The sequence below is a fragment of the Budorcas taxicolor genome, chromosome 2, assembly GCF_023091745.1.
Source record: "Budorcas taxicolor isolate Tak-1 chromosome 2, Takin1.1, whole genome shotgun sequence".
NCBI classification, from domain to species: domain Eukaryota; kingdom Metazoa; phylum Chordata; class Mammalia; order Artiodactyla; family Bovidae; genus Budorcas; species Budorcas taxicolor.
In genome coordinates, this window is record NC_068911.1 from 6,599,767 (window position 1) to 6,616,081 (window position 16,315).

Consider the following 16,315-nt stretch of genomic DNA (forward strand, 5'->3'; position numbering starts at 1 on the left):
CCTGGCGATTTAAAGGGCCCGCTGCCTGCTCGAAGTTGGTTTGAAAGCAAGGGGTGGTTAGCTGTGGACGGCACTTGGTCATGGGACCTGTGCGGTTGGGAACGTTGCTTTTCATTTTGACTGTGTACGGTGCTTGGGCTGGGACGCCGAAGGAGGAGGACGATGACACAGAACGCTTGCCCAGCAAATGCGAAGGTATCTAAAGGGAGTAGCCCCTATTCGCATCCTTCTGCCCTACCTCCTTCGTCTGGGCCAGACCAAATGGAACGTGATGGGTGGGTCACTCGACCTCCTTGAGGACCTGAGGGAGGTTCTGATGGAGCCTGGTGGAATTCGAATGGGGCCAACAGAGGGAACGCATAGCGCTACCCCCAAACTATGGCACTCCAATTCCCATGAGACATCCAGAAGGGGGGTGGGGGCGGGTGCCTGCTTTTTCTTGCTGGTTTGGGCCCCAGTGGCTTGTGGGAAATGTAGTTCAGAGACTATCGGCCCGATCGCCCACTCCAGTCAGCATCTTCCCTGTGTGTGTGCGTGTGTTTCCCCCAAAGGACCAGAGCTAAATCTGAAGATCCTGCAGGAGTGAGCTGTCAAGCTCATTACCTTGTAGATATCCTCTGCTCCACCCCAGCAGAGACGCTCCCAAATTATAGGCCCTACGCCCTCCTGCGGGGGTTTGAGAGTGAATAAATCAGGCTTTGAAGCTCATAAAAGACAGAGGTGGCCAAACAACTGGGAGAGGTTCCCCATAACTGTGAGGCTTTGCAGAGCGTGTGCACTGTGTGGATTTTTCATCGAGCAGCATCTTCTGTAGCTGCATCTGTGGGACCAGCTGGGAGGGGGCACTTCAGAGCTGAGCCATCGAGTGCCCTGGTTCCCTAGTTTGTTGCCTTCTTGGCTTTAATTTCTTCCTGGATTCTATTCCCCTTTGCCTTACTTCCACCCTGCATTTCAGTATCAATGTTCTTCATGACACGGGCCTGTCAAGTCTTTCTAAACACAGGCTCAGTTGAGTCCCTCCTTGCTTTAACACCTCTTCAGGCCTCCTGCTGTGATTAGACTCCACGTTTTTGGCACATCATTCAAGTCTCTTTCTTTCTTACAAACCTCCATCTTTCTTACATTTCCATACCCTATCTCCCATCCCCAAAGTGCCCATGCTTCAGCCACACTGAACTTCTCAGTGGTCACTGAACCTGCCTGGTCCTCTTGCTCCTCTGTGCCATTGCACTTTGTTTTTGTCCTTTGCCTGGAATGATCCACACTCTTCTGTACTTGGTTCTTCAACATCCAATTTAAATGTCACCACCTTTGGAAGCCTCCTTCCTTATCTGTCACCTCTCACTGTATTGGAGCGAAGGAGAGTACCTGTATCTCCCTGGTCCTAGCATAGTGCCATAGGCATATGTGAGATACTTTTGTTACTTGCCCCTGTGGTGAGTTTGCTTGGCACTTCTGTGTAGGCCACTTCTTTTCTTGGGACCCACTGGTACTGGAAAGACAGTGGTAGAAGAGACACAGTGCTCATCCTTGAGGAAATCACAGGCTAGTAGGAAGTCAGTGAATGACCGTTGAGGGAATTTTGCATTCCTAGTGAGATTAAGTCTGTTGGTTTTATCTCCGTCCCCTCCCCACCCCAGTGTAGGGTCCATTACAAAATATTGTCATCGTCTTTTTATCTGTTCCCAGTGACACTGGCACTGTCCTGTAGATAGGGATCATGGGTCTGTTGTTCTCTGTATTGCTACTGTGTATCCAGAAGGAGCTCAATAAATAACTGCAGGAAACAGCAAACAGTTATGCAGTGCCCACCATCTTCCAGGCACTATTCTAGGGGCTTTACATAGATTGATTTAATCCTCACCACAGCCCTGTGATGGAGGCACTTCATTTTAGAGGTGAAGAAACAAGACCCAGCAGGATTGTCACCCAGCTACTAAGTGGCTGAGTCAGGATTCCAGCCTTACCAGTCTGGCCCCAGGGCCTGCACCCATAACCACTGTGGCTCTGCTGCCATCTACAGAAAGAGGTGCTGGTATGTTTTTTTATTTTTCACATCCCCTTGGACATCTAGTATGTAAACTCCTGAGCCTGGAGCTACAGGAAGAGCTGAGTCGTACTGGCCGATCTCGAGAGGTGCTGGAGCTGGGGCAGGTGCTGGACACAGGCAAGAGGAAGAGACACATCCCTTACAGCGTTTCGTGAGTCCTTCTCGATGTTCCTCCACCTTCCAGTCCTCTGAGGAGCCGTGGGAGCACCCACAGCATCCAGGGAGTCTTTGTTTCCCCTCTTCCCACAGAGAGACAAGGCTGGAAGAGGCCTTGGAGAATTTATGTGAGCGGATCCTGGATTACAGTGTTCACGCTGAGCGCAAGGGCTCATTGAGATACGCCAAGGTCAGACTCTTCTCTAGGGCAGGATCCCACCTTTCAGAAGCTACAACCTGTCTCCCCTGAGGTCCTCACGAAGTCTGCCCATCTTCTCCCAGCTCTGGAGTGTCCCCTCCCCATGGTAGACTCTCTTCATCCCTGTGGCACTCACTAGAGTCTCCAGTAGATGACAAAGTGGATCTGGCAAAAAGGGGAGGAGGTGGAGCAGGGGACCAGACTGAGCTCAAATTCCCATCTTTCAGGGGCAGAGTCAGACCATGGCGACACTGAAAGGCCTGGTGCAGAAGGGGGTGAAGGTGGATCTGGGGATCCCTCTAGAGCTGTGGGACGAGCCCAGCGTGGAGGTCACATTCCTCAAGAAGCAGGTAGGACTGGATACTGCATTGCCCAGGGAGGTGAGAGGGGAACCTGAGAGGGGAGCTGAATCCTAGGGAGGTCCATCTTTGAGCGAAGCAGGGATTCTGCCATTGACTGACGTGGGCCCAGGAGCATACCAAGAAGTAATAATGGAGGCTAAGAATATATACTGCCATTTATTGAGTACCTACTGTGTGCCTGGTTTTGGGCCACATACTTTCCAGCTGCTGCCTCATTTTACTCTCACAACAACCTGACGTGGTAGATATTACCACTTCCCATTTTACAGGCAAGGAACTGAGACTCGGAGTTTAATAACTTACTTGGCAGGGTAGGTGCCAATAAATGTCTGTTGAATGAAAGAGGACCACAAATCTAATAACCCAAGTTTAACTGCCTGGCTCCCTGCCTCTCCAAAGTGGGGTGGGGAGACCGGGAATGAAGAGCAGGGAGGAGGGTCTGCACAGAACAGCAGAGCAGATACCCTTCTGACCCTTCCCCTTGACCAGTGTGAGACCATGCTGGAGGAGTTTGAAGACGTCGTGGGAGATTGGTACTTCCACCATCAGGAGCAGCCCCTACAGCATTTTCTCTGTGAAGGTCATGTGCTTCCAGCTTCTGAAACTGGTAAGTGTGGGAGCTGGCCCGTTTCTTGCCAGGCTACAACCTCTCTGTCCCCCAGGACTAATATCTAAATTATTTTCTATTACCCAACCTAGCATGTCTACAGGAAACTTGGACTGGAAAGGAGAAGATCACAGATGGGCAAGAGAAGACTGAAGAGGAGGAGCAGGATCAGGAGGAGGAGGAGGAGGAAGAGGAGGTGACTAACACACCGGTCCACTCCCAGCGTGACCCAGAGGATCTTTGACCCTTGCCTTTGAGCCCCCAGGAGGGACAGGGGTCATGGAGAGTCTGAGCTCTCCTTGCCCCACAGCTTTAAGAGAGTGTGTATGTGTGAGTGACCCCTACAGCTTGTAGCTCTTCTCTCCCATCTGGTCTCAGGCAGGATCCTGGTGGTGTAGCATGGCCTGGCTTTGGAGAGAAAGGTGGAAGCACTGGATAGAAGCCTGGCCCCAGCAGATGAGTCCTCTAAATGCCATTCAGCCCCTTCTCAGGTGTGTGTAGTGACAGTATTGAGTTATTTGAATATCTCCACTATTCCCCACTGGACCCAGAGGTCAGCTGGGCATAGGAGCAGTGGACCTTAGCAGAGTCACTTTGCCCCTCGAAGGTCTGTTTTTAGATTCTTAAAAGAGAAGCCAGAGTGGACATTCTGAACAACCTATACACACTGCTGGCATCTAGGAGGCTACATGCCAACAATCTGTGAACGGGAAGGGGGCACTGGATGGGGACAGGGCAATACTGGCAAGTTAGATGAAGTTAGATGGGGTAGACACTTTGCTCTACTTCGTAGTAATTTCACCGAGAGACGACCATGTAACATCAAAGGTGCCAAATTTTCTATAACGCTAGTAAACTTTTTTTTTAATATCAGTTGGATCCCAAATTCCAAACAACTGCCGTGCACGTATCATAGCTGCCCGATAAACAGCAGTGTCCGGTGAAGAGGGCCGTCTGCCTCCAGCCTGTTAGAAGTTAATGGTGCTTTGTAATTTTGCAGCCTAGGAGGTTGGCAGGGATCGGCGGGCTGAGGCCGGTTTCAGGCTGGCGGCTGCGTTAGAGCTGGTCTGCGCATGCCTGAAAACGCGCAGGAATAAAATTCCGTGCGCGGCGCCGCCCGCGCCGCCATATTTGGGTTACGGGAGCTCGCAAAAGACAAACTCCTCTCGCCTTTCCACTGTCACTTCTTCCCTCGAAGTGAGGCAAGTCCTAAGAGAGGCGCTAAAGCTCGGTCCGAGATGGAGAGCGGCTCAGGTTAGAGAGAAGGAAATAACTACGACACCCCCGGGGTTGCGGTTGAGAACCTCACACGCGAGCGGGGCGGTGGCCGAAGGCGCTGAGGGACGGGCGGGCTCGCGCCCAAGTTCAATTGGGCGATGCCAATTTAAGCGTGTGAGGGGGGTAGGAACTGACACGTGGAAGGTACCATTCGGCGGAGGCCGGGCGAGTGTGGGAACCTGAAGGGAGTCGCCCACAGCCCCACTTCTCAGCTGATCCGTCTCGGGCCATGAGCGGTCTAGTGCGCACCGAGCCGCTGCCCGGGGAGACCCCTCTGCTGGTGCCCGGCGACCCCTACTCTGTGGTGGTTCTGCTGCAAGGCTACGCGGAGCCCGAGGGGGTCGGTGACGCCGTGCGAGCCGACGGCTCCGTGACCCTTGTCCTTCCCCGGGCCTGGGGCCCGGCCTCCAGCCACCGAGAGCCCCAGCCTTACGAGGCGAAGACCGCCCTAGAGGAGGCGGCCCGGGGCCCCATCCTCGTGGACACCGCGGGCCCCTGGGCTCGCGAGGCGCTCCTGGGGGCCCTGGCGGGGCAGGGCGTGGCTCCCGGAGACGTGACTCTGGTGGTGGGGACCCACGGACACTCCGACCACATCGGGAACCTGGGGCTGTTTCCCGGGGCGGCCCTGCTGGTCTCGCACGACTTCTGCCTCCCCGGGGGCCGTTACCTCCCCCACGGACTGGGTGAGGAGCGGCCTTTGCGGTTGGGGCCGGGACTCGAGGTGTGGGCCACACCCGGCCACGGTGGCCAGCGGGACGTGAGCGTGCTGGTGGCTGGCACGGCCCTGGGAACCGTCATGGTAGTGGGCGATGTGTTTGAACGTGATGGGGACGAGGGCTCGTGGCAGGCGCTGAGCGAAGACCCAGTGGCTCAGAAGCACAGCCGAAAGCGGGTCCTGGGCACCGCCGACGTGATCGTGCCTGGTCACGGAGCCCCCTTTAGGGTGATAAAGGAAGCCTCGGCGCCAGAGGCAGAGCCAGCCAGATCTCGTGACGGAGAGGAGCCCACGGTGCACGGATAAAATCCAGTCTTGACTGGATCCTTTTCAGTGATCCCATCTTCCACCCCTCAACCGAGGAACTGAACGTCCAAGAGACAAGATGACATGTCAAAGTAGTCATGGGTAGCCTCTTCTAGGAGGCCAGTTCTCCAGTGAGGACAGAGTGCTTTTGCCTCAGCTGGCACCAGTATCATTGTTTCTCTGACCAAACTAGGACCAAGGACTCCTCAGCTCTGTGTCATCTCTCAGCCGTCAGTAGTAAAATAGGAGAATGTTCTTGGGAATCTTCCAAAATAAACGTAGAAACTGCATTGAAAACCATACTGCCCTTCAAATATATTCCAATTAAAAGATTTTTTTAAAGGAAAGAAAATCATACTGCTCTAATGTAAATGTGAGTGCCTCAGGTGGCACAATGGTAAAGAATCCACCTGCCAGTGCAGGGGATGCAGGAGACTTGGATTGGATCCCTGGGTCAGGAAGATCCCCTGGAGTAGGAAATGGCAGCCCACTCCAGTATTCTTGCCTGGAAAATTCTGTGGACAGCAGACTGGCAGGCTAGAGTCCATGGGTCCCAACAAGTTGGACACAACTGAACACACACACATAACATAAAAGTGAAGCATCCATAGTGATTATTATGCAGATATAATCAAACAACTGCAACAAGGGGACACTTTGGCAATACATTGCCTGTTTCTCAGAGGAGGCAGTTTGTTGTGAGAAGGTGCAGGGCAGAGAGAGATCATTGGAGTCATGTGACGTTAAGTTGTCATTCATTTGATCAACGAATGCTTATTAACACACCTGCAATATCTCAAGCATGGCTCCAGCTCTCGGGGATATAGCAGTGAGCAAGCAGACAAACTCAAGGACACAGGTAAACAATAATAGTAGTAAGCCAAATAATTCCAGGTTCTGGTTAGTGATTTGAACAAATGGCGGGGTGAGAAGGGGATAGAGTGCTGGGGTGGGAGAATGGTCAGGAAAAGCCTCTGGGAGGTGGTGCCTAATGAGAGAACTGAATGAGAAAAAGCTGGCCATGTGGGAGAGGGGCATTCCAGGCACAGATGACATTGCCAGGCACAGGCAAGCTTGACTTACTTGAGCAGTAAGAAGACCCTGGGGTTGGGTTACAGAGCATGGAGGAAGAGCAGTAAAAAATGAGGCTGCAGAGTTGGCCAGCACCATCTTGCAGGGCCTTGGTGACCATGGTGAGAGGTTTTGATTTTGTACCGAGATTGAAAGCTTTGGCTTTATACTGACACACAAGACCAGGTTGTTGACCTAGTGTCATTTATGTTTTAAAATAATCACTCTTGTTCTGAGTGGAGAAGGGGTTGGAATGGGGCAACAACTAGGTTGAAAGCCATTGTGGCTGAACCTGATGGCACCTGCCCTTATTCCAGAAGCCCTGTTGTGGCTGTGGTCCTCCTCATAACTGTGTCCCAGGGCCCTCTGTGAACACAGCCCCAACATGGACAGAAGTGTTTAGACTGGGGAGAGGAAGGAAAGGAGAAAGTCCACCTCATTGTGGATGATGACCCTCCCTGGGTGGATGCTGTTGGGGAGGGCTAGGCTGGAGGTCATTTCTTAGGTGTCCACAAAGGCCACATGGTCCACAAAGGCAGCTCAGAAGGACCAGTTCACCGGGAGGGCTTTCCAGTCGCTGCCGTACACCGACTTGTGTTCTGTGTTGGCCAGTCTGATGACCACCAGAGTGCGGGGCTCCTGGGCCAGCAGTGCAGCCACAGCAGCCCGAATCCCCAGTCTCACGGGCCACCAGTTGTGCTGGTATGTGGAGGGAACTTGGGGGCCAGCTGTGTGCACACCAGTGCAGCACTATACCCTGAGTGGTGTCCATGGCTATTGGAGGACCCATCTGATGCACGGTATGTAATTCCACTAGCTTCAGGGCTGCATGGGAGGATGAGAAAGGAGGGGATGGGTTTTTTTAAGAGCTGTGTGCTCAAGTTTTACAGGTAAAAGTTCCAGTCTTGAATTATTTTCTAGAGCATAGGTATCCTGCCCTTGATTCAGGGCTGGTCACCCAGAGCAACACATCCCTTTGGCCACGTTGATTGTCTCCAGGATGGACAGGTTACCTACTAAATCTTAGTAATCTTAGTGGTTTTGCTGGATCTAGGAGGGAAAAGTCCCGTTCTTTCCTGCAAGACTAACATGGGAGGATGAGTCGTCTTGCCTCCTTGTTGGAGGAGCCCACTGCTGCTGGGGCCACCAAAGAAGGATTGAAAATGAAGCTGAACAGTAGGGGGCAGAAGAGGGCAGTGAAGAGAAACAGCTAGGTGAACAGTGAGAGCAGTGGAAGCCAGATCTGCTGCTTAGCTCATCAGTCACCTGGGCTAATCAACTCCTTTCCTGCCTAAGCTGTCCTGTGTTTTCAGTTGTTTACAAGATGAGTCTTGATGCAAACACTGATGGAACGAACCCTTAGAGACAGGCAGTGAGGACAGTGTGGGGAGGGGGCTGACGGTAGAGGGAAAAAGTGCTAAAGATATTAGGGGGTTGGGCCCAGAGTGACTGTTCTTTTCAAACTTTTTTTGTGAAAACTTAGGAAAACTTGACCTATATGATTAACTGCCTCTGCTCACAAATCAGTGGCAGACATTGGCTGCAGAATAATCCAAACTTTCTTGCCTGGTTCTCTCCAAGAACAACTCTCCGCTCCAGTTTGGCTGACTGCCTGCTGCCTTCCAGACACCCACATCCACCTCTCCTAGGCCTTTGATTCTCTTCCCACCCACCGCCCCCCACCCCAGTCCTCTTGCTCTTTTGCGCCAATCTCAAACACCCATCAATTGCAGACACCCAGGCTCAGCTTTTTCATCTCCTGCAGAAAACCTCCCCTGAATTTGCCAACCTTATCTTAAACTCTAGCAATACTTTCTCTGTATTGTTCACTTCAGTTCAGTTCAGTTTAGTCGCACAGTCGTGTCTGACTCTTTGCGACCCCGTGAATTGCAGCATGCTAGGCCTCCCTTTCCATCACCAACTCCCGAAGTTCACTCAAACTCATGTCCATCGAGTCAGTGATGCCATCCAGCCATCTCATCCTCTGTCATCTCCTCATTTAGTTAATACCTGGTGTTGGTCATTATTTCTGGAAATGTCCTCTCCTTGTTGTGTCCCTTGGGAGCAGAAGCTGCAAGGCCACATGAGGTCTAGGCTGAGAAATTGTACATCACTTACATCACATTCCGTTGACCAAACAAAGCATGTCATAAGGCCAGTCCAGATTCAGGCATGAGGAAATAGTCTCTCCATCTTGATAGAAGCAGCTGTAAGGAATTTGTGGCCCTTTTTTCTGTTACAATGTATCACAATAGGTTAGTTGGTGATAGCAAGTTCCCCTTTTGAGGGTGTGTGTGTGTGGTTATTCTAGTTCTATTTTTATTTTTTAAGTTTTAAAGTTGAATAGTTAATTTATAATATATTAGTTTCAGGTATACAACATAATGATTCAATATTTTTATAAGTTGTACTCCATTTAAGGTTATTAGAATGGCTGTATTCATCTGTGCTGTGCAGTATATCCTTGTTGCTTATTGTAGTTTGGTTCTCTTAACCCCATACCCCTATTTTTCCCTTCCCCCTTCACCTCCCTCACTGATAACCATTACTTTGGTCTCTATATCTGTGAGTCTGTTTCTGTTTGTTTGTTTCCCACCCACCCCCCTTTGGCTGTGTCATGTGGCTTGTGAGATCTTAATTCCCCAACCAGGGATCAAACCTGAGCTCCAACAATGAAATTGCCATCTTAATCACTGGACCGCCAGAGAATCCCTGTGTTTTGTTATATACATTCTTATTAATAAAGGCAATCCTTTATGCCTTCTCCCAGGACTGATGCTGAAGCTGAAACTCCAATACTCTGGCCACCTGATAGGAGGAACTGACTCATTTGAAAAGATCCTGATGCTGGGAAAGATTGAAGGTGGGAGGAGAAGGGGACAACAGAGGATGAGATGGTTGGATGGCATCACCGACTCAATGGACATGAGCTTGAGTAAACTCCGGGAGTTGGTGATGGACAGGGAGGCCTGGCGTGCTGCGGTTCATGGGGTCGCAAAGAGTTGGACACGACTGCGCGACAGTTGAACTGAACTGATTGTGCAAAGCAGCTGTCAGTCACACTACATCATTCTGTCCTCACTTCCAGAAGGGGGCAGCACTTGCTTCACAGAGAAAGCAAAGACCATTGTCCCTGCTGTCTCTGCTTCAAGCCACCTTATCAGAAAACCGCATCTGCACCCAGGCTCACCTCCAGAAGAAGAGTGATCCCTCCCTACCCCACCAGACACTTCATATCCTTGCTGATTCCTCTTCATCAGTTTTTGTTTATCGCCCTGTTCAGACTGGCTCCTACCCTGAGCACACCACTGAAAGGGCTCTGGATAGTGCTACTTATGAACATCATAATTACCAAATCCAGAGTTCACTTAGTGCTTGTTTTACTTGACCACCGGCAGCACTTGACATTCCTTCTTGAAACTTGCGTGCGCCCTTGGCTTCCTGGACCCCACGGTGTTCTCCACTTACCTCACTGCCCACTCTTTGTCAGCCTCCTTTGTGGGCTCCTCTTTCTCCTCATGTACCTAAATAGTCTAGAAAAGGTTTTTCTTGGTTAAAAAGTAATTACAAGAATATCTCGAAAGTTAACAGAGAACAATAATGCAACAAACACCTGTCTTCACCACCCAGATGAAGAAAAATACATTATAATTACTCTAAAGTCTTCTTTATGTTTTTCTCCAATTCCGTCCTTTTCCGGCCCCTCAGAGGAAATCACTACCTTGAAATGAGTGTTTATCATTTAGATGATATTTTTTTGTAATATTACCATATATATTTGCATTTACATGGGTTGTTTTTGCATGTTTTTAAACTTTATATAAAATGAAATCATATTCACTCATTATTATCCTGAGAATTATTATTTATTGTGGATAGCTATTATTCACTCATTTTCACATGTGTAGTATTCAATTTTGTGAATTACCATATAGTGTTAGGAAAATTGGATATCCACGTGTGAACAAATTAGACCCCTATACCAGCGGTCCCCAACCTTTTTTGGTACCAGGGACCAGTTTTGTGGAAGACAATTTTTCTGTGGCCGGTGGTGGTGTGGAGTAGGGGATGGTTTGGGGATGATTCAAATGCATTACATTTATTGTGCATTTTACTTCTATTATTATTACATCGGTTCTACCTCAGGTCATCAGGCATTAGATACCAGAGGCTGAGGACGCCTGCCTTATAGCATACAGAAAAGTTAACTTGGAACAGATTGCAGACTTAAATGTAAGATCTGAAACAATAGACTCATAGAAGAAAACAGGGAAAACTCCTTTGACATTGGTCTTGGTTGTGATTTTCTGGGTATTTCACCATAAGCCAAGGCAAGAAAAGCAAAAACAAATGGGACTACCTCAAGCTAAAAGCATCTTCACAGCAAAGGAAACAAAATGAAAAGGTAACCTACAGAATGGGAGAAAATATTTATTAACTATATACTGATAATCGGTTAATACCTAAAATCTATAAGGAATTCATATGACTCAATGACAAAGAAACACCTCAATTTAAATATTGGCAAAGGACATGAATAGATGTTTTCCCAGAGAAGACATGCAAATGGCCAACAGGAATATGAAAATGTGTTTAATATTCCTAATCATCAGGGAAATGCAAATCAGGACCACAATGATACATCACTTTATACCTGTTAGGATGGCTGCAATCAAAATGATAAGAGATAACAGGCGATGGTGAGATTGTGGAGAAAAGAGAGTCGGTGTGTACTGATATTGGGAAAAGGTGACTATGAGAGGTGATGAATGTGTTGATTAGCTTAACTGTGGTAATCATTTCACAATGGCACCCCACTCCAGTACTCTTGCCTGGAAAATCCCATGGATGGAGGAGCCTGGTAGGCTGCAGTCCATGGGATCGCTGAGTTGGACTTGACTGAGTGACTTCACTTTCACCTTTCACTTTTCATGCATTGGAGAAGGAAATGGCAACCCACTCCAGTGTTCTTACCTGGAGAATCCCGGGAACAGGGGAGCCTGATGGGGGGCTGTCTCTGGGGTCGCACAGAGTCGGACACGACTGAAGCGACTTAGCAGCAGCAACCTATATTAAACCATTGTGTTGTGCACCTTAAAAAAATCACACTGTACAACCTAAATATTTACAGTTTTTGTCAGTTATACCTCAGTAAACCTAGGGAAAAATTTTTTTAAAGCAGTTAATGTTAGAATGGCAAATTCAAATCAAAGCTGCTAACAAGAGCAAAAAATGAAAAGACAAAACTGGAAAGCAGCCAAAAGTAACAAAAGGGAAAGCGGGCTGGAAGGCCGCAAAGAATATGAAGAACAGATAATAGATCTAAGTCATAAGCATGTGTGGCTCTGGGTTTTACTTACCCCTATTACTAGCAGCATCTTATGGTTGACTTAAATATGACTCAAATAAGATCCCTTGCTCATTAATCTGGTATTGGATTTTCTATTAGTTTAGTGTTGAATTCAGAGGTTACCAAATTAGTGTAGAAGAATCTCACCCAATCATGGGTTTCTCCAAAGAAAATTCTTGCTTTTGCCAAAAATTTAGGCTAATAACATCCTACAGCATGTTAAATTAACACAGCTTGAGATTTTTCAGCCCACTCTGGTTTTGTGAGTTTTGGCTGCACATCTCCCTGAGGGCTATCTTGAGGGTGTAAATTATCCAGAATTTTCTCTATTCGCTCTGGATCATGGTCCAAGACAGTCAAATTCTTTAAATCCTCTGTTTGAGTGTGGGGTGGTGGTCTCCAGTTCACACAGTATGAGGATGTAGAAATTTGAGACTCTGGCTTTATGCCAAGTGGACAATTGCCTGTTAGATTCACCCCATTGTCAAAGACCTTGGGGGTTTGTTGCCTGCTTTTAGTTTTCTGAACACCGACTCTCAGACTCCTTGAGCTTGGCAAATACTCTCAAAGGGAAAGCGGTCTCCAGTGTATCACTCTCCGAGTTTCTAGCTTCATTTAGTTTTGCTCTCTGAGAATTCCTTTAATAATAATCAGTGCATTTAAAGATATTAATTTTTTGTCTTAATATGTGGATTTATTGAGGCATAATTTACATACAATCAAATTTACTCTTTAGTATCATAAGTGTACATTTTGATAGACATGTAGTTGCATAACCACAAATGCACTCAAGATATAAAACATTTACATGATCCCCAGAACTTGCCTCATGATCCTTTGTACTGCCCTCCCCCTGATAATCATTGATGTATTTCTGTTTAAAATAGCTTTTTCAAAAAATATTTATTTGGCTGTGCCAAGTCTTAGTTGTGGCACTCGGGATCTTTGATCTCTAGTTTTGACATGCGGAATCTTAGTTGCAGCATGTGGAATCTAGTTCCCTGACCAGGGATTGAACCTGGGCCTCCTGCATTGGGTGCATGGAGTCTTAGCCACTGGACCCCCAGGGAAGTCACTTAAATGCATTCTCATTTAGAATTTTAATATATCTTCAGTAAATTAATCTTTACTGTTACACAGTAAACTCACGATTCCTAGAAATTTCCTTTTTCTTAAAGTCTGGTTTTTTTTTTTTTTTTCCTTATACATCTGTAGTTAAGCCAGATTTCTTTGGTTACAATTTGCCTGACATATTTTTTCTTTCTTTCACTCCAGGCTCTCTGTATTCTTATGCTTCATGTGGGTCTCTTGTAAACCAAACATTGTGTTAGTTTCAGGTGTGCAGCAAAGTGATCAGTTATGCATATATCTATGTCTGTTCTTTTTTGCTGGAGTCCAGCTCCAGCCACCAGGGATTCAACCTGAAGAGATGAACGGTGTCAGCGAGAAAAATGAGGCAGCCTCTCAGTTTTCTTGGACTGCCTACTTATTTCAAGTTTAAGATTCTCTTTTATACTTTTACAAAAACATTAGGTCAGAGGTTTGACATTTTCAGTCCCCACTCACCCAGATTTATTATCCCCATAAATCACTGTTGCTCTTCAGAGTTCCTGCTTCAGCGATTCTCTTGGAATCAGCTTTACCATCTATTATCTACTTCCTCTTAGTGTCCTATAGTTAACTTGTGATTACATTGTAACTCATGCTACATTGCTCAGTTTATTTCTTGTCTTTCTAAATCCTGTTTGCCCCTAACATCCTGCGTTCACTATCTCTTAAAAAGTCTTCTAGCTATAGTATCTCTAAAATTCCTAACATCTATAAGCTATAGTAAAATGTGCTAACATTACAACATTCTTTAAATCTTCAACTTCTAACTATTTTAATTATTTCTAAGCCCTAAATTCCGTAAACTTCTTTGCCATAAACATTTTCCTCACAACTAGGCTTCAGATAGCAATCCCTCCTATGGCCTCAAGCTACGGCCTATGTGCTCATCCTGGAACATTCTTTGGTAAAAGTCTTTGAACAAATGTCAATGATTAACTTTATGAATTATTCTCTGAGCACAGCTGCAGAAGGCTTTGTGCCTTCTCATGCTCCTCTCAAGAACAATAAGCACCTTAATATTCCTTTGACTGTGTGGATCACAATAAACTGTGGAGAATTCTGAAAGAGATGGGAATACCAGACCACCTGACCTGCCTCTTGAGAAATCTGTATGCAGGTCAGGAAGCACAGTTAGAACTGAACATGGAACAACAGACTGGTTCCAAATAGGAAAAGGAGTACGTCAAGGCTGTATATTGTCACCCTGCTTAGTTAACTTATATGCAGAGCACATCATGAGAAACGCTGGACTGGAAGAAACACAAGCTGGAATCAAGATTGCCGGGAGAAATATCAATAATCTCAGATATGCAGATGACACCACCCTTATGGCAGAAAGTGAAGAGGAACTCAAAAGCTTCTTGATGAAAGTGAAAGAGGAGAGTGAAAAAGTTGGCTGAAAGCTCAACATTCAGAAAACTAAGATCATGGCATCTAGTCCCATCACTTCATGGGAAATAGATGGGGAAACAGTGTCAGACTTTATTTTTTTGGGCTCCAGAATCACTGCAGATGGTGACTGCAGCCATGAAATTAAAAGACACTTACTCCTTGGAAGGAAAGTTATGACCAACCTAGATAGCATATTCAAAAGCAGAGACATTACTTTGCTGACTAAGGTCCGTCTAGTCAAGGCTATGGTTTTTCCTGTGGTCATGTGAGAGTTGGACTGTGAAGAAGGCTGAGCGCCAAAGAATTGACGCTTTTGAACTGTGGTGTTGGAGAAGACTCTTGAGAGTCCCTTGGACTGCAAGGAGATCCAACCAGTCCATTCTGAAGATCAGCCCTGGGATTTCTTTGGAAGGAATGATGCTAAAGCTGAAACTCCAATACTTTGGCCACCTCATGCGAAGAGTTGACTCATTGGAAAAGACTCTGATGCTGGGAGGGACTAGGGGCAGGAGGAGAAGGGGACAACAGAGGATGAGATGGCTGGATGGCATGACAGACTCGATGGACATGAGTCTGAGTGAACTCTGGGAGTTGGTGATGGACAGGGAGGCCTGGCGTGCTGTGATTCATGGGGTCGCAAAGAGTTGGACACGACTGAGCGACTGAACTGAACTGAACTGAATATTCCTTTTCAGTCAACTCAGTGGAGGAGAGGAAACAACAAGTAGAATTATAAGGCCTAACTCCTTCATCCTGGGTCCGTGCCACGGAATGAGGAGAAGGGGCTGGGGCCATGCCTCCATTTTGTCAGTAATGCCTAACGCAGCTCCCAACACTTTTTCAGATTATTTTTCCGTATAAGTTATTATAAAATATTGAGTATAGTTTCCTGTGCTATACAGGAAGTCCTTGATGGTCATCTGTTTTATACATAGTAGTATGTATATGTTAATCCCAAATTCCTGATTTATACCTCCCCCTCATAATATTTTAAAGCAAATTCCAGACATCAGATGTTATTGAGAAGCATAGATTTTGTCTGGAAGCATTTGTTATTTTGAAGAAAATTCCAAACATTTTATTAATCTGGACATGTTTCAGTACATATATACTTCATGTACTTACATATATACCACACGTAGAGTGTTTAGAGTACTATGCCTTTGTAGTGTATACTTCAATACACACTAAGAATATCTTTTTAAAAAAGCAGTGCTATTTATCAGACTTAAAAATTTTACCAATCTTATCTTTTTTTTTGGCCACACTCTGTGGCTTCAGGGCTCTGAGTTCCTCAATCCATGTCCCCTGGGGTGAAAGCTCAGAATTCTAACCACTGGACCACAAAGAAATTCCCTTACTGATCTTTTATTTTTAATATATGTTTATTTATTTGGCTGTGCTGGGTCTTAGTTGCAGCATGCAGGATCTTTAATCTTCATTGCTGGTTGTGGGATCTTTAGTTGTTGCCGGAGTCCAGCTCCAGCAGCCAGGGAATCAGCCTGAAGGGGTGAGCGGTGTCGGTGGGGGTGATGTAGCCTCTGACTCAAAGTACGGGACTACATGTTTATTTCAAGCTTCAGGTTTTCTTTTATACTTTGACAAAAGCGTTAGGTCAGATGTTTGACATTTTTAGTTTCCCCTACCGAGATTTATTGTCTCCAGAAATCACTGTTGCCCTATAAACAGAGTTCCTGCTTCAGCAATTCTCTCAGAATC

General features: G+C 46.8%; 2 protein-coding genes across 2 annotated transcripts; both read left to right on the plus strand.

The window, feature by feature from the left end:
- The first annotated feature begins 9 nt into the window (after positions 1 to 9).
- CNPY4 (canopy FGF signaling regulator 4) lies at positions 10 to 4,240 on the plus strand. The gene is made up of 6 exons (XM_052661501.1): positions 10 to 195; positions 2,075 to 2,201; positions 2,300 to 2,396; positions 2,633 to 2,755; positions 3,257 to 3,374; positions 3,467 to 4,240. The coding sequence occupies exons 1-6, from the start codon at positions 81 to 83 to the stop codon at positions 3,616 to 3,618; spliced, it is 732 nt and encodes a 243-aa protein (XP_052517461.1). The 5' UTR covers positions 10 to 80; the 3' UTR covers positions 3,619 to 4,240.
- Positions 4,241 to 4,352: 112 nt separating this feature from the next.
- On the plus strand, positions 4,353 to 5,975 carry MBLAC1 (metallo-beta-lactamase domain containing 1). The gene has a single exon (XM_052661490.1). It carries the CDS (start codon positions 4,882 to 4,884, stop codon positions 5,671 to 5,673), a length of 792 nt encoding a protein of 263 aa, XP_052517450.1. The 5' UTR covers positions 4,353 to 4,881; the 3' UTR covers positions 5,674 to 5,975.
- The last annotated feature ends 10,340 nt before the right edge of the window (positions 5,976 to 16,315 follow it).